General features: G+C 37.4%; 1 protein-coding gene across 9 annotated transcripts in view; it reads right to left on the reverse strand.

The window, feature by feature from the left end:
- Window positions 1–23,047, reverse strand: part of ctdp1 (CTD (carboxy-terminal domain, RNA polymerase II, polypeptide A) phosphatase, subunit 1) — a 214,229-nt gene that overhangs the window by 163,539 nt on the left and 27,643 nt on the right. For 8 of the 9 annotated variants that reach the window (XR_015515860.2, XR_015515861.2, XR_015515858.2 and 5 more), the window contains 2 exon segments: window positions 17,077–17,243; window positions 12,038–12,994 (listed from right to left, as the gene is read on the reverse strand). Coding sequence is in view for 2 of the 9 variants with exons in the window: in NM_001002873.1 (NP_001002873.1) it covers window positions 12,038–12,994; window positions 17,077–17,243 (1,124 nt within the window). In the remaining 7 variants the exon portion in view is untranslated. 9 annotated transcript variants of the gene reach the window in all.

Here is a 23,047-nt window from a genome sequence, read left to right on the forward strand (position 1 = left end):
TGATATGAACTTTTTAGATCGCTTTAATACAAATTGTGTATAATAGAAATGCACAATATGTGACTTTTCTAAAAGCAATAATACATTTATGCAGTTTTAAATATGTTTTGATAGTTAATATGCCAGTAATTTGATGTTTCATAAAAGTTGCAGACACCTTTACCAATATCAAAATGCTTTTGTAAACATCCAGTTATTATTTACACCGATTAAAAAACGGCTACTATAATAAAGACAATCTTTTCTAAATGTAGAACTAAATACATTAATTTGCATTGAAATACATGATGAATACTCTTGACACATGACAGTGTAAAGCCTGCAGCTCACAACAAATGTGGAAGGTTATTGTGTGTCATATTTAACAAACCGTTTCCTGCTAATTTGATGTAATTTTGCTCACATGGATAATTGAATATAAATCAGATGATGTCATTACGCTGCTGTGCCGTCAGCCAATCGTTGCATTGCCGATCATGATTTCGAGGATCGATAGATCTGTACTTCACAACACACGCAGCGATCTCAGATCAGTTTATCCAGACATTCTAGTCTGATTGGCGAACTTGTTTGAAGAACCAAATTAGCAAGAGACCAGTTATTAAGATTAAAAGATCCAGGATCTGCCAAATCATCTTAGATCATTTAAGCGAGGTACGAAGAACGGACCCCAGATTCGCGTGGCTCTCAGCCCTGCCCACACCCCTCAGACTCAGCACAACCAAACCGACCAATCACAGAACTTGCGCTATGTGTCGTTGCAACGTGTAGTTACATTTTTTTAAAGGTCCACATCAGCCACATTAAGGGCTATGCGACCGCACACAGATTGCACCAGAGCATACACTTGATGCAGAAGTATAAATCAGCCTTTAGTCTCATCATACCCCATTAATCACACAGGTCCAAACAGGACACAAATGAAATCTCCTAAAAGCCACCTACTGACGTTCATTACGGTCCTGTTTCGCTGCTCTCAGCTGAATTGCTCTTGTGTGAAGTTGTGTCTGTACAAGCGAGGGATCAGTAAGCGGGAAGGACATCCACGCAATTACACAACCCAGCCACCAGACAAATAATTTGGCACCAAAGGCTGATATCTGTGAAAGGCTGTCCGAAAAAAAAATACAGCAGAGAGAGAGAAAGTTTGGCAGCTCTCCTGCTTCTTTTTTTCCCGTCTGTCTTTGTGGATTTCCATTCCACTCTTTCTCTCATTAGCCGTTCTGCATTAAAATGGTGCTGTGGTGTGTGTTTGGCAGAGCTGAGGGTGCTGACGGACGAACAGGGGGATGATAACAGTTAAAACGACAGTGTGGTGACATTGGAGTGTGGAAATGTTTGCTTAAATGCTTAATGGTGGCCAATTAGACAGCACTCGGCAGTAATTACGTTTGCACTTGATCATCCAAGTGTGTGCGTGTGGGTTTCTTTGGGGGTGGAAAGTGTCAAGACGAGCGCGGTGAAACAAAATACTCATTTGAGTTTGAATAAATAAAGTTCAGGAAGATCCAAGACTGTGTGTCAGACTTGATGTTGACCTTCTGCTTCTTTCCTTCCTGTTATTAACACGCTGCATAATGGATTTATAGCAAAACAGAAATTTATCATCGCGCCGTGTCATTCTGTCAGAGACGAGGATGATGCTGAAATAATAGAGCATCGCATACCACATGAGCCACATGCTGTATGAGTAAATTGCCTTGTTTCCATTCAAATCATGTGCTGAAAATGTAAAATAAATGTATATAATAGTAAGAATAAACATCACAAATTACATCCCGTGTTCAAGACAAAATACTGATGTCTTGGAAAACTTACAGTATGGGTTGGCCGATGTCGCCCAATTTGGTCTTGTTAGATGTGTAATGTAAAACATTGCGATGGATGATGGGGGGTGGGGGGATGTACCAGTGTGCAGGACATGTCTGAAGAGCAAGATGGGATCCGGGGGTGAGAAGGGTGCGTCACTTATTTGAGGACTGGCAGGGAGACGTGCAATTTTCAGGAGATTATCACTCGTTTGCAGACATTATGAGTCCCACAAATGCATAGAGACTCCCGGAACTTCCGGGAGACTTGGGATGTCTGAATATCACGTTTAACAACTTTAATGAGACATGATCCAGCGGTACATCCTTGATAAATTGTCTGACGTGCACTACTCTCTGCCTGGAGCTCAGATGAGTGCATGACAGTGTGTGGGGCTCTGTCTGTGTGTGTGTGTGTGTGTGTGTGTGTGTGTGTGTGTGTGTGTGTGTGTGTGTGTGTGTGTGGTCACATGATGTGCGTTTTTAGCGGATGGAGGGCTAAAATGCTAGGTAAAACGGTGTGGATGTGGATCATTTTTGTTCTAAAATGCCATTTTAACCCTATGACGTATTAGTGTAAATAGGGCCAAGTGTGTATTTTTCGCGGGCGGGTTTGCGACGGGGGCGGGATTGAGGATCGACGATGACAGCTCAGCATTGTGTTGTCTATTGGTCATCGGCGGTGGACAACACCATCGTCTATCGGCCCAACCATAACTAACAGTAACAATAAAAAGTTGTAAAAGTTTCAACTTTATTTAAATATGAACGTAAAAAATGAATTTAAAAAACTTTGTTGTGAGTAGGGCTGTGCAAACAAGATTTGAAATATGATTAGCCAATCGCAAAAGGCTGCGATATAAAATATGTATTTTTTCATTTCCCCCCACTTCTACCCAATCAGAATTGTGCAACCGAACTATGCGGAACGCCCACAATAAAAAACAAACAAACAGGAAAACCCAGACATGTTGTGTGATGGCGTCTGCCGCTTTAGAAGCCTTTAACAGACTAATTAATATAAAAAAAAGAACACCACGTAGGTAATATATAATTATTTTGTTTTTAAAAAATATGAGACACTGACACTGACCAAAAAAAGGTCATTTGTAAGAGTTGTCTCAGAATTTTTGCCAGCACTAGGAAATACAACAACCAGCACCTAAGAAGCAGCACAGGCCACTATATGCGGAGTGTCTAGCTAATAAGTCAACTTACAAATCACACTGCAGCCAAATGTGGCCCGAATCTGATTTTTTTGCCACCATGTGACTTAGGTAGTGATAGTGTGAACAGCCCAAACCACATGGAATCTGATCTGATCTGATGTTTTGCAATGCGACCACAATGTAAACGGTTATGTCGGATTTCATGTGACTTTTACATAATCTTTGAGCGACATGCATCATCATTTTTTGCTGCAAACATCCTCTACATCCTCTTTTCTTCTCTCCGAGAGAAAAAAGGGCAGATGAAGAGAAGTGCTTACAATTTAATTTGATTTATGTTGCAGAGAATTATAAAAATATATAGCTAGCTAACATTTGACAAAGAACAGCTTCAGAATCTTTCTCGGTTCAGTGCTGGATTTGACTAAAAACTCCTCAAAGAAGGAGCAGCTCCAACCATAATAGACGAAGCTGTGGATTGTGAGCCACAACCTGTAAGTATTTTTATTTGTTAAAACTGATCTGTTACATGCATAGTTTCAAGCGTTAATGGTATGTTTTAGCAAGGATGAAAACAATGATGTAAATAACGGGAAATGCTGTTTGGCACCACTAACAATTTAGCTACAAATTCACATTTATCCATCACACAGCCGTAAATAGCTACTATCTTCATGCAGCACTGAAGTTTCCCTCTATGCAACCACTTTCACTGCAATCTACAACTCAAATAACAAACTGACAAGGACATGTGAATGTTTCATATTACTTACACATGCTTATAACCCGCATACATGTAAAAGACACTTGTCAGATTTTATTTTATAGAGCAGGCGTGAGGTTCAGCTTTCTGTCTGAGTCAGGCTCAAACTGATACGACAGACAGTATTCACACAATGGCAAAGTGTGTCCAATCAGAGCTTCTCGAGGGTGGGCTTTCGAAGGAACTAGGAACTATGATTGTTGTTTTCATGTTAGCTGAATAGCAGTATATAGTTAAAGTAAGATATATGAAAAAATTATGTAATTTTGGAGAATATTGTGTCTAAGTTCCACTCCGTAAAATTATTCTCGTTTTGAGTTCCTGTTCTTTCATCCTTCCAAGTTCATTCTTCCGAGGGGAATACTTTAAGTGCTGCGAATAGTTTGTAGAGCCTGCCATGGCCTACTGTGTTCAAAGTAGTTGATTCAATTAATAAAAGTGAAACTAACAGGTACAATATTGATTGTATTAACAGAAAATTATTTAGGCTTATGTAGGCTACATTGAAACTGAGAACATTTCAATGTCATTTTTTTATACTAATATTTTATTTAACAGACCAGTTTGTTTTAGTGTGCTTTTTTTTTTTTTTTTTTTTTTTTGTAGATAACTGACCAACAAAAAATACATTAAAACTAAGATACAAATTATATAAAACAAAATCTGTTCCAAAAAGATAATTTTTCTGACCAAAAAAAAAAACATATAATTAATGAACATAACTGTGCAAGTGGATGACTGGCCTCACTCCATGGAAAATAAGGATTTAATTAATGTTTCACTGCAATTGTTATATCAAACCTGTCATGTATTTGCTACATTATATATAATATTTGCTGTATTTGATACTTTTAAAGATTTTGTCTTAAGCATCTGATTTTTTCTCTGTGCTGATGTGCTTTCATTTTCTCCATCTCACTCATGGCAAGTTCAGGTAAGGAAATGTTTCTTAATTAAAACTGGCCTCATGCAGTTTAGTTTAGTTTGCATCAAACCAGCATGAAATATTAGGCTTTGCAAAAAGGCTGGTTATTTTTTTTCCAACAATTATTGTCAATAGTGGTCGCCTATTGCAGATTTCAAAGAAAAATCTTAATATTAAAAAAGGAAACTGAACCACAACAGAACATATCAATGTCATAACAATTGCACAAATAATGTAGCCTAGTTTTAAAACAAGCATCATGTTTTAATTAGATTGTGCCCTCTATCATATACAGTAGGCCTATAGAAGTGTTTTTTTACTAAAGAAGATATATTATTTAAGTTTATCACCAGAACTATAGAACTGTATTATGTTAAAAAATAAAAAAGTAAATAAAAATAAATAAAAAACGGCACAGTATAGACATCAGATCTGTATTGTTAATACTTAGAATTTTGGTATCAGGATCGGATCCAAAAAAATAGTATCGGTGCATCCCTATGCAAATGTACAGTTTTTTGAATCAGTCAAGTGAACCTATAGTGTGAAAGCACCCTAAATCTGAGCCCCTGCAAGACCTGCCAACATCCCTCCAATAATTTTCACAGGACAAAAGAGAACATCAGAGTAACAGTGACATCTTTGATTGGTGTTACACCAGAACCGAAAAAAGAGTGTACAGTAAATGGTGTCAACCAAAGCCTGTCCTGCTACTAACATCAGATTCAGGTGAGAACTGACAGCTCTTTCAGATAACAAGCAATTAGAGTGAAACAAAGTGGCTCTGAAGTGACACAAAAACAAATGTGTGATGCATTTCCTCATGGACTGAAGCAGAATCATTTTACTAGAGTCATCATTTGTGTCGACCTCTCTGATTAGCAGAGAGCTGAGACAAAGTTCATTTCTGCTGCTCATCATGATACAATGCGCCAATCAGGGGAGTCTGATACTGTTCTTAAATAATTACCCATCAACACCTGTGAGATTGGCTCATCTAATTACCAACAGGATCAGAATAAACAACTGTTGTTTTTAAAACAATATCAGACAGACAAACCTGCCAAGTTTTTTTTTTAGCTTGCCTCAACTTTTTTAATACCATTTTGAAAAACTGCAATTAATGTCTGTTTATCAGTAAGAAAAGTGTGATTGATGTGAGGTGAATGTGACCCTAAATCAGCTTAATTATACAGCGTGTTAGGTCTACACGTCTGAGGAGAAAATAACAAATAGTGATCTTCATTTTAAAATTATGATTGAGATTTAAATAGTGATGTCTCAATGATGAAATTTGGCTGATGATCAATTGTCTATGATAATTGTGATTATGCGATTAATTGTCTGTTTTGGTGCTTTGACAAGTAATTGTCTGATCTGGGGCCCATACAGAAATGTAATATTGAACAAAGAAATCTAAGAAAAACTTGGAAAAGAGCACATCTTCATCACACATCAACAGATGGAAGATTTTGCTGTGTTAGGTAAGCCAATTGCTATTTTATTTTAAGGTATATTGGCTGTCATGCCAAATCTCATTTCTAATTATTATAAGTTGGGCTGTGCGATTAATTGAAATCATATCGAAATCGCGATTTGAACATATGTGATTTTTAAATTACCTTACAGCAAGATTTTCCCATAGTATGCCATTTGAACCAATCATAATGCAGCAAGCCTAAAAAGAGCACGAGGTCAGGAGACTGAGCTTAATGACAAATAGCCTGCATAAAAAGAGATGATCAGTTCAGCACAGGAGGACTTGGTACCCAAAAACTCAATATCTATGATGTGGGATTACTTTCGATAGAGGAAGGCGGATGTACTGCCGAATCAGGTAGTTTATAAGACCTGTCAGTCACTTATCGTGTCTAAAAGCGTGTGGAAAGCGTCAGTATTCAGCATGCTTTGTGCTTGCACACCTTTGTCGTTGCTTGGCATCCGTCAACTGTTTTTTTTTTTAGAGTATGACAAACTAACAAAACATTGCCCTAGCTTTAATTTGTGGAGAAAATTAAAAAGCACAGCAGTGTTTGGGTGTTCTATGTTTGTCTAAGGTAATTAGTCTACCGAAATGTGTATATTCAATACAAAGTAAGAAGCTGATCGCTCAGTTCTTGTTACATGACTTACGGTGCGCTTGCAGCATTCTGAAAGTAGAAATGTTTTCAACTTGGTGCACCTGGAACACGCGCATGCATCACTCCCAATATTAACGCAAGCCGGCCGTCTTCATTGGAAGTAACAAACTTGTGCACTCAAGACCGGATATGTGAACGGCCTATTTTATGGCAGCCTCACAAAGAGGTCTATGATCTATGCATGGCAAAAAAATATATATCTGTAGACATGTACAAAAGTTCATGCAACTAGTTCTGACGTGGTCAAACAGAACACTTGTGTTTGACGGCGCGTGCGCATACACACACACACACACACACACACACACACACACACACACACACACACTAGTCTATTTATTTGTTTTGCCATAGGTCTGTTCTAGAGACAATTTGTTACACCTTTAAAAGGTGATTTTTTTATTTAATTTTTTGCTTTGTCTTTTTTAGAGCCATGTTACAGGTCTTTGATAAAGATCTAATTGTTTTCCTTTAAAAATAGGTTTCAGATTCAGAGCCAAAACCGTGATTAAAATCGCAATATTGTTCAAGAAAATCAGGATAGGTTTATTTTGTCCATATTCTACAGCCCCAATTATAAGTATTTATTTATTTAGTCCCTCTAAAGGTAATGTATTATGGCGTGTTTATAAAGAGTTATTTGTTGCTAGGCAACAACTTGGTTTAAACTTCTGCCGTTTCTAATAAAGCAAAGTTCAACTTTGTGTTTTTGGCTGAAAAGTTCATATGCAATTTGCAATTTCAACCAGGGAGATCAATTTCCAGAGAACAGGAAGACACAACACTTTAAAAAATGCTGGGGTTCACACAATTCCTTTACGTTGTCTCAACACAAACCGATTAAGTCAACGTAATTGCTTTTACTTATTTAAGTGAATTGAAAATAAAATAATTAAGTTGTCTCATAAAACTTAATCGTTGAGTTGTTTCAACTCATTTTAAATAAGTAGTTTAAACAAGCAGCAAAAGTTGTTTGAGTGAAGTCAGGTACTTCTTGAAATGGAACTCCAGTGTACTTTATAATGTCACTCACCCTAGCTACATCTGTTTCACTGCATTAAGGTTATTATAGTTAACGTAATAGAAATAAAAAAATTAAAACTAGAATTGAAATTTTTCATTAACTGAAATAAAAACAAGTTTTTAAAAGAACTATAACTAACTAAAACTGGTTGCTTTCAATCAAGTAATTCAGGTGATGCGCGAAATTCAGATGGAGGGCAAAAAGAAGAAAAAATCTGAATGGGATACATAGAGGAAAGTCTGTATTTTTGCAATTTATACCCTATTTTAAAGGAGATATAAATAGAAAATAACCACATATGTTGGGCATAATCCTTATATCATGAAGAGGGCCGAGTTTTCGACTAAACTAAAGTATATTTGCCTGTCATCGAGGCAGTACATACTGTATAAGCTAATATACAGATGGTTACACACAAACACACATACAGTTATACAATATAGAAATGAAAAAAATTAAAACTAGAATTGAAATTTTTCATTAACTGAAATAAAAACAAGTTTTTAAAAGAACTATAACTAACTAAAACTGGTTGTTTTCAATCAAGTAATTCAGGTGATGCACGAAATTCAGATGGAGGGCAAGAAGAAGAAAAATACATAGAGGAAAGTCTGTATTTTTGCAACTTATACCCTATTTTAAAGGAGATATAAATAGAAAACAACCACATATGTTGGGCATAATCCTTATATCATGAAGAGGACCAAGTTTTCTACTAAACTAAAGTATATTTGCCTGTCATGTAGGCAGTACGTACTGTATAAGCTAATATACAGATGGTTACACACAAACACACATACAGTTATACAATATAGATAATTACTTAAATTAACTGCCGGTGTAATAATATTGTTGATGTGGTATGACAAAAATGTAGTATTGAACAAATTATTCAGCAGGCTTCAGTTCTCTACGCTATAATTATACATCATCACAATGCACAACAGTTTACACCTAATGTTACAGTATTTATTACAGTTTATCAGTTTACCATGCTACAGTACTCTATAGCATTCATTAACAAAGAGTTATACACTTTACTATGTGGTTCAAAAACATGTCTATTATAAATGACTAGTTTTTTTCCCAAGCGGATATTTTCCAGACATCATGAAATAACAGATTAAAGCATACTAAAGCGTGAACGCATAGTCTACATTATGATTTATTTACTTTTATAAGAAGGCAAAAGTGCTTCACAATAATAACCATCTAGTTTTGTTGTAAGGGTTGCATTTCATTTTTGTTCTGTCTATAAACTTACCATTAACAAACATTCACCTTTGCTGCACATATAAACATTAAAGTTATGGGTGTTTATTCTGCTGAAATGCCAGTAAAGACATGGATTACTGCAAAACAAGATAGAAATTTCATTGCAGTGATTACATGGCAGGCTACACTATTTTTATTCTCCTGGATTTTGTATACACGTGGTGTTGTTTGTATATAACACATTAACAAATTTGTACAGATAGCTAGGCATGTATATCATTTTTATTGGTGCTGTCAAACAAATTATTGCGTTCAAATTGTTTTGCAAACAAATAGCTTTTTTACCAGATCTGTTAAGGCCGCATTTACACTGTTCAAGTGACTCAATTCCAATTTTTTTTCTCCCATGTGGCACAGATCGGATATGGCCCATGTACGTGTAAGCAGAAAAAAAAAAGTCGCATGGATTCCGATTTACTCAAATCAGATTCAGGCCTTATTCATATGTGGAAATGTATCCGATATGAATCGGATCTGTGTTCACGTGTCTGCAGTGTGAGCAGGTAGATCGGATTTTCACTTGTCAATGCAAGTCACACGTCATTAAAAACAATAGCGTGTGGCGTCAAGTCAAACACTTTCATTTCAGAACAGGCTTCAGCAGTCCCAAACCTTAAATCTCAAACACGAGGACTTAAACGGCTTATATTGTCCTATAGCACAAGTATAAGCATGTTAACGAGAGCGAGAGAGCGCAATGTCCGCCACCTAACCAATATAAACTAAACTAGTTCATTGCTTGCTACATCACATGCATAAATCGCCATGGACATTACATTAAGATGCCTTAATGTTTAAAAAAAAATTGCCTATCAAAAGAAAATGGACAAAAAAGAAACTTTGTCATAAACTATAGTAAAACAGCTTGTCAAATGCTGCGAACAGATTACATACAGGAATAGAGAAAAGAGCACTCTCCAATTATCTGCTGTAAGTCATCGCCCGCTCTTTTTTTCCTGGTCATTTCGCCTTTGCTGTGTGCTGTGTAAATGCAGACAATCGGAAACGAGTCACTTTTAAAAGATGATGCAAGCAGGTCATCAAAAAAATCGAATGCAGTAACAAAATCGGAATTGAATATCAAGATTTGCAGTGTGAATGGAGCCTAAGTAAATCGGTTGAACTAGTTCACCAAATTGAACTGAATCATTTCAAATTATTTGCATTTCCAGTAAGCACTTAACCACAAACAACTAGCATTTTAACAACCCTGATACCTCCTCCTGATTAAAAATAAACCAATGAGTTATTCAGTTATTAGAACAGTACACAGATTGGACTTGAAAACAGGTGAACCAATAATACTGAGAATGTGTGATTCAGCAGGTGAACCGAACACAAACAGTACATGACAGTGACTGTACCAAACGTAAACAACTGATTAAATTGAAGCTTAAATGAGAGGATTTGGCGAAATGCAAGTTTATTTCATAACAAAGTTGTAATAGAATTTAAAGAAGTCAATCAAGCTTCATTTGGGTTGCAAAACTTAATTGTAAGAAACATTTCAGATCATGGTGATGTTTTAACTGACTGAAATTATGATCGCGGACTACATATTTTTGATATGTTGAGTCCTAACATGGGAGAACTGTCACAAAAGATCTGGTTCATGGAAAAAATGCAAACTTCCCAACACTACAGTATATCTAACCTCAGAATCACCCTTCCACATCGTTACAACCCTATGTTTGTCTTGTCCCATCTGTTCACTGCTTTGCCTAGAACACATCTAATTGGCCACTTCCAGCTCGCTAGTTCCTGATTGGCCTCCAGTGTTTTAAAAGCCATGACACAACTTCCTTGGCAGCCATCTTGTTTTTGGCCACTTGCTTTGTGTTTTTTTGTATGTGGTACAGTGCAGAGTTTTTGAATGTGTTAAGACTGTAATTATTGAGATTTGTGAGTATTGTTTGTTTTTGTGTGATTACTAAGATTCTATTGAGATTTGTAAGTACTTTTTGTTTTAGTCTTTGCTTTGTTTATGATACTTTGTTCCACCGGCTTGTTTGACTTTCTTTTGCCTGCTGTCATTGATTTTTGAACTGTCCTTTAAATATGGTTCCCTGTTTTGTAAATAGTTTGTAAATAGCGTATATATTGGGATAGTGAGGAGTTTGACGGCATTTTATTTGTAAAACCTTTGGACCTCTGTTTTTGTGTTAGGTAGTTAGGGTAGTGAATTGTTCTTTCTTTTCTTTTCTTTTTGATCAGCTAAGTTAGAGATTTAACATGAAGACATTTTTGTTTGTTATATTGGCCTTGTCAGCTCCCGAATTCAAACCCCAATCAATCTTTGACTTCATTTTCGTTGTCTTGTCTTTCATGTTGTGCACCATCCCTAGACGGTGCAAAACACACACATATTGTACTCCTAATGCAGTGCTAGATGGTAGTGTTCATGTGTCCTCTGAATACATGGTTTAAACATGTATCTTTGGTTGAGTTTGTATTATACAATATTTATTCTGATGACTTTGAATCTTGCACCTATCAAATATCCTAATTTCAAAATTGAAAACCTAATAAAAACTAAAACGATTGAAAAATCCAATATTACGATGATATACAGTAAAGCGTGGCATTTAATCATTTAGAATTTAAAATGTTAAAACGTAAGACATCAAGCACACATTTACGTCATATGTACATCTTCACTCTATACATGTATAACAAAATGTAATTAGTCTCATTAGTATTCTTTGAATAATATTAAACAAATTATCTGCCTGTGAAAAACGTTGTGTAATATACAATACGCTGTAAATTATACACTCTAAAAAATGAAACACAAAATTGCCTGTAGTGGCCAATTTCCTACAAAAACAAAATTACAATTACAGAAGTAAGTTCACTTAAACAACCCAAAGACTAGTCTGTTTTGACAGCACCCATTCTTAAGTGGTACGTTTTAGGCATACGCATGACTCACCTGCACGAGCAGCAATGAGGTGGGTGGTCCGGTTGGGGTCTTTGGCATTGAGCACCAGGGTCTTGCAAAGTTTGGCACCCAGTGCCTTGCCATGATACCACTCTCTGGTGCGCTCCATTGGGTAGTTGGTGGGATACAGGCCACTGAAAATGACTGTGGTTCCCGCTAGTGTACGGCCCTTCAGTTCAGGAACAATTTTGCGTATATCCGGACTTTCTGAACTCTCTTTCTTAAGGAAGGCCTCGTAGCGTGAGTAATACTCATTGTGAATGCGAACTAAAATCTCCTCCAAGTAAATGAGGTGGTCGTCCTGGTCTACGTCTTCCTCTTCCTCATCATCCTCATCCTCCATACTGTGATCTAAAGACTCTTCCCCCATAGTCACACCTGACTGTTCGCTGTTTTGAGACTCAGTTTCCATTTCCTTTTTGTCGGAACAGCCGTTGCCCAAATCACGGAGACCTTCAGGATCTGTTACTGGACCATCACCCCCCTCTGTCCTCTGTTTGTCTCCATCATCCTCTTTGCTTTTACACTCCTCATTTTTTCTTTGTTTGGGTTTCCCAGTGTCTGCTGTCTTTCCCTCACCATCGCTGTCAGATAATACCATTTTACCCTCGCTTTCGCTGTCGCTAGAAAGGTCAAAATCCAGGTCGTTGGCAGCAGCAGCATCAGGAGCAGCATTTGGGATTTCACTTTCACCTGAGATACATGACACACCTGAGCTGCCCTCTGCCTCTGTTTTCACAGTACATTTGTCCCCTGAATCTGCGCTCTCATTAGGCTGTTCCCCAGTGGGGTGAGTCCTTTCATTGGCTGAAGCTCCCTGAGTGGCAGTGGAAGAAGTGGACGATTCCTCATGCCCAGTTTTATGATCCTTGCTGGATTTTCTAAGGCCATTTCTCTGTTCCTCCTGTCCCGACTCTGTGCCTTCCACAGTCCGTCCGCCCTGATTACCTACAGCATGACAACGGAAGGAATTCTTAGACACAACTTTTGAGAAACAGCTTGTGTTTATAAAGAGTCTTACAAATTCGAATGCAATTCTACTCTACACATTATTACTTTAAATTATTAAAGCATTATAGTGTTGTTTTTTTTAACTGATTTTGGATACAGGGCGATAGGACTGTGCAATTAACCGAAATCAAAATGCAATCGTGATTTCAAAAGTTGAGATTAGCTAATTGCAAGAGGCTGCGGTATGAAATATGTATTATTTCATTTCCCCCACCCAGAGCAAACACGTGCATGGCGTCTATGTGTGACAGTCTTACTAGCCATTTGAGTGAGCACACTTTCGTTCTGCCCAATCAGAATTGCAAAACCAAGCTAAAAAAAAAAAAATCAAACATATAAAAGTGCAGATGAGTGGGATGATGGCGTCTGCCACTTCAAAAGCATTAACAGACAAATTAATACCAAAGAAAAAACAGGGCATCTGTAACATGGGAATACTTTGGTTTGAAAGTCACACAAAATGAAAGTGTAATAATTAATGACTGAAGAGAGAGTTATGTTTTATTTTAGCTCCAATCCAGCACAAAACTGTTATGTTTGAATGGAAATATCAAACCCCAAAAAATAATGTTTAAGCAGCTGATGAAATGCAGACAGTGCCATTTCTCACATCAGACTGCTCTGCATTTTGCACCACTATACATTTAACCCATCTCTGGTAGTTTAGTTTTTTCATAAACATAACATAAAATTGTCATTTTCTCACATTTAAACTTGTTAATTTATTTTTAAACACAAAAAGCACTTTTTAATTATGAATGTGTCGGTTAAATTTTTCCTAAAACTTTGATCTTGATAAATTATTCAGAAACTGTGCATGACTGTAACAGAATCCGGAAGTCAGCTTTTAGACATTGATTCTGAATATTAAACCACATATAAAAAAAACTCATGATTTTATTAGAAAATTTCATGTTATTGATATTATTGGGGGACAGCACGGTGGTGCAGTGGGTAGCACAATCGCCTCACAGCAAGAAGGTTGCTGGTTTGGGCATCGGCTGGGTCAGTTGGCATTTCCGTGTGGAGTTCGCATGTTCTCCCCATGTTTGCATAGGTTTCCTCTGTGTGCTCCGGTTTCCTCCTCAAGACCAAAAACATGCGCTATAGGTTAATTTGGTAAGCTAAATTGTAAGTAGTGTATGCGTGTGAATGAGTGTGTATGGATGTTTCCCAGTGATGGGTTGCAGCTAAAAGGGCATTCGCTGTGTAAAACATATTCTGGATAAATTGGCGGTTAATCCCGCTGTGGCGACCCCAGACTAATAAAGGGACTAAGCCAAAAAGAAAATGAATGAATGAATGAATGAATGGTGTTATTGGTGTATTATCCTCTTTTTTAGCTCTGAATTCACTGGTCTGCTATTGTGGTGACAATTCAGCAAAAAAAAAGTGATTGTTTGCTTTACCTATCATTAAATTGTCTTTTGGACTGTCCCTGACCATTCTAACTAAGTGGTCAAAGTTCTCAGACTAGTATATCTCCAACTGCTAGAATCATTCTGAATACTGTGAACAGCAAAACAGAAGTACTAAAATGCCTGCACCAAACACTGGGATGCAATTTTGTGTGTGTGCATGCGTGCATGCGTTTTAAGAGTGGTTACAGTGAGATAACAAAACTTAACAGCAATACATAATTTATTCGTCAAGTCTGTGCAAACACATAACTGGACCATGAAAGGGCTCTCGTACGCCTGGCAAAAATGGGACAAGCGCAGACTTTGGATTCAGTATGCAAATCATTCTTGTAAAAATAATGGACATAAGAGGCCTTCAACCAGTATTGTGATTTAAAAAAATGTTGAGAAACACAAAACAAGACCACTAGATAATCAGACAATCATTGCTTGACTAATTTTGAAATTTAGAATTTGCCTCACATGGTTTACAAACGGAAGATACAACAAATACGCCGTCACTTTAACAAGAGAAGCTCCACTTGAACACCTGTTCACCCTATGAACTGAGTTCACAAGTAGACGTTCTCTTAACCTTATTTCTTGTGTCCAGCCATCAAGGACTCACTTCAAACAGCTCTTAACAGAAAAGTGGAGCTATTTTCAGCCTCTGCATATTCTTGTGAACTTTTAGTTTGTGCAGGAGTAAATCAGTCTAATAGATCCCACATTGACCTCCACTGGCAGTGTTTTTCACAGAGCTGTAGTAAAATGTACCGTGGTCCTTTATATTTCTGAGCAGATTATTTCAGCGCTCGCATATAGTGAGGTCACGTACACAAATCTTTATTCAAACACCATCACATCCTATTAAACCGTCCCTGCTTAAGAGCAAAACAACTTTTCGAAAAAGTTTTGCTATTTGAATTAAATATAATCTCCTTTTAAACTTGAGAGGATTAATTATCTACAATAGAAAATAAACCAGAAAAAACTCAAAAGGACATATGCTGACAGTTGTAATGAATAGCACAAAAGCTATGCAAGTTATGTCAATACAAATTTGATTCTCAAAATATTATTTTTCCATATTCTGACCCTGACACTGTACGCTTAAAAAAAAAAAAAAAAAGATGTGTATTTTTTTATTTTAACCATGTGAGGGCGACGCAGTGGCGCAGTAGGTAGTGCTGTCGCCTCACAGCAAGAAGGTCGCTGGTTCAAGCCTCGGCTGGGTCGGTTGGCGTCTCTGTGTGGAGTTTGCATGTTCTCCCTGCGTTCGTGTGGGTTTCCTCTGGGTGCTCCAGCAAGTCCAAAGACATGCAGTATAAGGGCCGATCACACCGAACGCGCTTTATGCGTTGAGAGGCGCCTTTTTTTAAATAGTTTACTAATGGCCAAGAGTGTTTTGCACGCTGCTCATGCATCTTGCGTTTTTGTCATTGCGCGCCGTGCACTGTCAGTTGAAAAATTCAATTCAACTCAATTCAGATTTATTTGTATAGCGCTTTTACAATGTAGATTGCGTCAAAGCAGCTTCACATAAATGGTCATAGTAACTGGAACAGTGTGGTTCAGTAACTGGACCAGTGTGGTTCAGGTTTTAGTGTTTAAGTTCAGTTCAGTTCAGTTTAGCTCAGTTCAGTGTGATTTAATCATTACTGAGAGTTCAAACACTGAAGAGCAAATTCATCGATGCGTAGCTCTACCAATCCTGAACCATGCGAGGCAGTGGCGACAGCGGAGAGGGAAAAAAAACCTTCACCTGTTAACTGAGTTAACTGAGCGGAAAAAGCATGTTAACTTCACTTGCGTCTTTTTCATTCTCCAATCAAAGGAAAGCAGAGGCAGGTTTTCCGTTGAGGTGCTTGCAGACTTTTGAAGATGGAGAGACTTGTGGTTGCTGTTTTGGGTTATCCAGAGCTGTGTGCTCAGCTGATCCAGTCATTGCGTAGCGACAAAAAGCACAAAAAAAGGCAGTTCGGTGAGCCTTGCGTTTTTGGATCGTAAATGCGCGTTCGGTGTGATCGGCACCCAAGTGAATTGCATAAACTAAATTGGAAGGGCATCCGCTGCGTAAAACATAATTGGCTAAATTGGCGGTTCATTCCGCTGTGGCAACATCTGATGAATAAAGGGACTAAGCTGAAGGAAAATAAATGAATAAATGAATAACAGTGAATCATGTGTTGATGACTTGTTGATATGAGAGCACTAATTTTGATTAAATGTGCAATTTTAATAGTCAAATCAATACTACTGACTCATGGGCCAAATTGCAGGAAGTAGACAGCAAATAATGCTTTCTTATGTTAAAACTTTCTTTTTTTTTAGTCTTATGTTATACAGAATGTCAAGATAAGCATTATATAATTGTATTTGAAACACTGCTTACTGTGTTAGAAATAATTAAATATATAAATACAGCCTATTTGCATGTTTATTTTGTGTAGGCCGCATGGAGCCACAGTAGGGGAACTAAAGAGCTGCATGCGACTCCAGAGCCACGGGTTGCCGACCCCTTGTTTAGATAGATGACATTTAGGCAGTTCTCTAATGTTAATGTTCAGTTTACTTGGGAAAAAAAAAAAAAAAAACAGGAAAAAAATAAAGATTTACCTTTTTTGGCCATCTGAGCCTCTCGTGAGCCTGGCGGGGCGTTGATGTCACCAGTGCCCTGGAAGTAGATGTACTTTTTCACCGTGATGAGGTTGGGGGCAAACTTCCATACATCTTCTCTATCGTCTATGATGCACACCATGGAGTCTCCGCAGGGGAACAAATTTCTGCAAAAGGCAAACAGTTTTTATCCTGACATTTTTATATGCTCAAATTTAGCAGCTGGTGGTCGGTTATGACTAAACAAGCAGCATCCAGACAGCGTCAGCCAGCCAAAACCAAAATGTCAATGAGCAGTTTATAACATTGACACTGGTACAATACCAGAAAATCGGTGGCGAAAAAGAATTGGGACAATTAAATGGTCTCATGGTAATTTCAGTGGATGTAGAATGAGGTCCTAACATAGAGAAAGTGTCCACAGGTGCAGAGAATCCCATTAACTAATGCCAATTATTATGTGGTATAAGGGATGCAATAATTATAGATTTTTAATTATAGATTATAGTAGAGGAAAGTTCACAGTTTCACACTTATCATGATTATTATGCATTCATTTGTTTCAAAACACTACTAGTTTAGTAAATCACATGAAAACTTATATTTTATATTATGTAAAATATAATATTTTATATTTTTAAGTGTTATTTATTGCTGCTCAGTAACTACATAATACAGCACAAAATAATAATAAAAAACAAACAATACAATAGTCCATTTCTCTTCAGACTTAAAAATAAGAGAAAAAACTTTTTTGGTACTTTAACATAAGTAATAATTTTGCACTAAAAATAAATAAACGAATAAATACAATAAAATTTTTTTTAAATATTTAGTATTTGTCTAATGTAAATCTAAGCTACATTGTCTAAGTATTTCCTTTTTAAGGTGAACAACTGTAGTCAATAGCTGCTGAACCTCTGTCTGAAAGGCACTTTTGATCAACTATATTACAAAATTGATTGGTATTTTGCATTTTGTATTTTTTTTCCTCTTAGGAGTAGAAATGAGCATATTCCATACAAATTATATAGCTGCCCAGTCAGTTATTTTCAAGTGACTCGATATGCGGTCGCATCATTCTTTCAACTATGTGTGCCTGGAAAGCGTGAATGCATCGTGCCACGTGCGCACCACGTTCACGACGTTACTAATATGCTCACAAGAAAAGAAATGATCTTGCGCACACAAAAGATACAACATGTGACTGGCCCTTAGTTAAAAGCCTTCAGCCATAGTTAATTCAGTCAGACCCCCTTAATTTTTCGCAATTCTTTTCGAATCGCTGAATCAAATGGAAAAATCAACAAAAAGTCGCACATTTTTCAGATCCTGCTAAATTCTTAATTAAACGCAAAATAAATATAAAAAATATGTATAATCTAGTAAAACATCCAATTCCAAACCATATAATCAAATTAGATTTATTTCAGTTTGCAATTAATTGTTTTTTACGTGACTTATAGCAGTAATCTGACGCGGATGAAGCGAGTAATTCACATGTGAAGTCAATGCAAAGACTGGATTAAGCATTTTGTGGTGCGATTTGGGCGTTTTGTGCATTTGACGTACTTCTGACTGCAAAAGAAAGTTGGAAACATCTATCAAACGGAGCAGTGGAGCAGCCAGAAAAGCAAGCACCTTAAAATGACGGAGATTCAAGGATGATGGCCGCTGCACATGACCTTTTTGAAGGTCTAAAAGAGCTGAATACTTCTGAATTGAAAGACATTATTTCTGCTGTACATGCATGGCTGGTATTATGGAGTGCTTAAAAATCGCTAAATGTTTTCGTTTAACTATTTTCCTGCAGTTAACGAGAGAAACCGCTTCTCTACCATTGATGAGATTTACGGCAATCTGTGTTTACAGTATGTGTATTACAGCAGGGTAAGCACTAACATGTCCTGAGTGAAGTACATGTCAGATGCTCTGAGGAGTGAAATTTGAGAGAAAAAAATATCTTGGATAAAAATAAGAGTTATACAACGTTCCTTTGGCTTATTCCCTACCGTTTTAGATGTTTAAGATCTTGTCTTGACAGGAGACCAAAATAAAGAAGCTCTATTTTTATGATTTGTGTCCTTGTGTCAGATTGCAAATCTAACAAAGTAAGCTGCCTAATATGGTTAATATCTTTTTTTTTTTTTTATGTCCGCAAATTTCTGGAAATTACAACCACAAAATCAGGCATTTTATTTCACAAAAAAAAAATAAAATAAAATAAATTAAATAAATTAAATTTAAAAAAAAAATCACAAAACAAATTGTGAAAAACTAGGGGGTCTGTCCAGTGTATGCACATATTATTCTTGGTGTAGAATCTTGGAACTTTAGCGCAGGGTTGGCATAACTTTGTTTCGTTGCAGCAGTTTTGTTCCCTGCAGAAACACAGTGTGGAGAAGCCTTTACGATGAATTAACCGTGACGAATTAAAGTGAGGTTAACAGTGAAATCGGTTAATTGTTGCATCGCTATTTTCTATCAGCAAACACGCACTAATAAAAGTGTTTGTACAGACTTCCTTTCAAATAAGCACATTGATGTTTTGCTATCCACACGTTTCAAAGTATACCTCGAGCATCTAAACGGGTTTGTGGGAGCTGGTTATATACCGTAATCAGTATAGATTTATTTGTAAATGTCTGGCGCATCTGAACAGCCCCCAAGAACTATTCCAACAGCTCGAGTTCTGAAATGGCAAACAAAGTCATTCACACTAATAGAAGCATTGGGCTGCAGAGACTTGGCTTCTGTAGGTTTATCGACCTAAAGAAAGTAATCTGTGTGCTGTTGAAGTCTGATCGTGACGCTGTTTGGATGACACTGGCTCCTCTGTAAGGCTGCTTTGCTTTCAAGGTCGGTGCGAGAGCTCCATATGAAACCCACACATATTAACAGCCTGACACAAAGAAAGTGAAGAGAACTGGATTCCCTCCAGCATATGCAGCACATAAAACAAGAAAAAGAAAACAAGTGTGTCTGGAAACATTTGGAGATTTTTATTTTATTTTACTATAACAAGAAAATTAAAGTCATTATTTTAAGAAAGAGTTTTTTGTTATGCTGGTTGAAAGTCCCTTAACATCCTGACAGCAAAAATTAAGAGGTAGAAATGTAATTATTGGGAGTTTTAATATTTTGTGGAAGGTGTAGGACTGAGAAAAGTTCATCCAATTAAAACTTTGATTGCAATACATTACGATAGGCTGCAGTGTTTCCTCTCTCTCCTGCAGTGTTTCCTCTCTCTCTTTCTCTCTCACACACACGCACACACACGCACGCACGCGCACGCACGCACGAATGTTATCAAAATGTTAGTTTGTTGTACAGTTGGCGGTTTGCTTTCATGAAGTCACCTAGCAACAGCCAAATAATGGAAGTAAAGTGATAAAATGGATAGATTTCTGCACATCCCGGTCAATTTGCTTTTACTGAATATTTTAATTTGGGACATACAGAAAGCGACTTGCATCCAACTGCCGCAAAAATATTATAAACATTCAGAAAAATCACACAGCGTCTGCAGAAACTGTTTTACAATGTGTTTACCCTGGCTCAGTCCCGCTTGTCACCAAGGTATGAAATGTGACACACACACACACACACACACACACACAAACACAAACACACGAACGAACGTTATGAAAACAATAGTTTGTTGTACAGTTGGCAGTTCACTTCCATTATTTGGTACGAGTGCATTCACATCAGAAGTGAACTGTACCAGAATTCAAGTGAACCGTACCCCAGACCAACTCTTTCAGGCCAACTCGGGTACGGTTCACAGGTGCGCACCCGAGTTCAGAAGACACGTTCAAACTAGCTAAACGTAACGTACAATGACGTCAAACGAAGCCGAGGGCGGACCAAAAGTGCCAGTGTGAAAGCACCCTGTCCAGCAAACTCACAAGCAGTGAATTGTGCACAGTTGTCTGCTTTTTTAAGTTGTTGCAGTGTTTTAATTGCTCGCCCCTGCCTCAATCACCATCGTTTTCTACTGTGACATAGCACAGATGACCGGTTATGATCTATTATGAACTGATACCAAATTGTCATCGGTAGCATCGAAGAAACAATTAATTTTGACAGGACTACTATCAGGATAACGTTAGCATTTTCCTAAGTCATGTATTGCACTTAACATAAGTTCATCGCAAACTAAGAACTGCAATTAATATTTTCTCATATAAAGGTGCTCCAAAAACATTTGTTTAAACGCATTAAAAAGACACTTTGAAGAAAGTGAAGGTCTGTAACACTGCACCTTATCTGTAATTGAACAATGTTTAGTTCGTGCCTTCACAAGACACGTCTCATCTGAACATGTGCACTCGTGCGGAGATCCTTTGTTCACACTGCTGGAGTCACGAAATCAAAAACACACAGCACTTTCACATGTGGTTGACTGAGCTTTATATCTAACAAATAAAAAAACGGATGCCTTGGATACTCTGAAAGCATGACAATAATTTAGCCTTTTTAAATGAATTCAAATGAAACAACGAGTAAATAATTAATTGCTATTTCTAAATAAGAACTTTCCACGAATTCATCAAACACCACTAATAACGTCACAGCCCACATTTAATGATGATTTCCTAAAATCATGACATGAATTATTAAAATCATGAAGGTCACGTTACTAGGGGTGTCACGATTTCGATTTTTAATCGAAATCGATCGAAATTTATGCTCAATTTCGATTATCGAATCAAAAAATAGAATCGTCGATGCTGCCACGCCCCCATGTCACGTCAGCTTGGCTTGCCAAGCGGGAAAAAACAGGCTTGTTGAAGTGCTCGTTGAACTGCAGAAGCAGGAGACCCGTCGACAGAGCTTAAATCCTCTCCTCTTTCAATGAAGTCGCCGGTGTGTAAGCATTTTGGATTCCAGTGAGTTATGTTGACAACACTTTGTCAAGTGTTGTCGACAAAAAAAAAAAACAGTTTTGCAAGCTCTGCTATGTACGTATTAGGGTTCGCCCGATAGACAACACCGGCATCGCGATCCTCCGCCCACCCCCGTTGCAAATCCGCTCGCGAAAAGTGCACACTCAGGCCCTGTTTGCACTGTCTTTGTTTTTAAATGGCATTTTAGAACGACAACGATTTGACATCCACAGTGGCGTGTAGCATTTCTGAGCAGCCCTTCTTCCTCTCTACATCTGACACACACACACACACACACACACACAGACACAGACGCGCACACACACAACCATCCGCTTGAGACAGCGGGTTCAGGCAGTCAGAGGATCAGTTAGGGCTGCCCCCAAATAGTCGACTAAACTTTAGTCGATATGAAGAGGGCTTGGTCGAATACATTTTCATTAGTCGGTTAGTTGCAAAAAAAAAAAAAAAAATCACGTGAAATTACGCAATCAAGGGCTGCGCAATCAGTGTATGACATCAGCAACGAGAGATCAATGCCTAACGCCTAAACGCCTCCACTGTATCCCTTCCACATCCACTCCATCAGAGCGCATCTTTTCAAAGGCCGGCTTCATTGTGAACACGTCGAGAAGCTCTCTTCTTCCCAGCAATGTGGACAAGCTGGTGTTCCTCTCACATAATATGAAAAAAATTAAATCGGAATTCAAAGCTTAGGTAAGAATGCTTAATTTCCTTTTTGTAGTGTTTCTGTTTGCTATCCGTTAGGCTATATATATATATATAAAAAACAGGTATTTTATTTTTATATCGGGTAGGCTATACAAATAAATAAATACATATTTTTATTTTTCGTTTTTATATAATGCAGAAGTTGTTTTTTATTCTGTTAGAAAAATTAGTCTGATGTTTTTTTAAATTGTTGTTTCAGGTCAAGACTCATCCGTCGTCTTAATGGCAGTTTGTGGCTTTGCTCTGATATTTTTGATTTGTATTAGTGTTCTTTAAATTATTTGTTCCACATTTTGTCGTAAATATAGTTGTTCTAAACAATTCAATCATAATTAGGCTGTTAATTT

This window comes from Danio rerio, chromosome 19 (genome assembly GCF_052040795.2).
Source record: "Danio rerio strain M-AB ecotype USA chromosome 19, GRCz13ab, whole genome shotgun sequence".
NCBI lineage: Eukaryota > Metazoa > Chordata > Actinopteri > Cypriniformes > Danionidae > Danio > Danio rerio.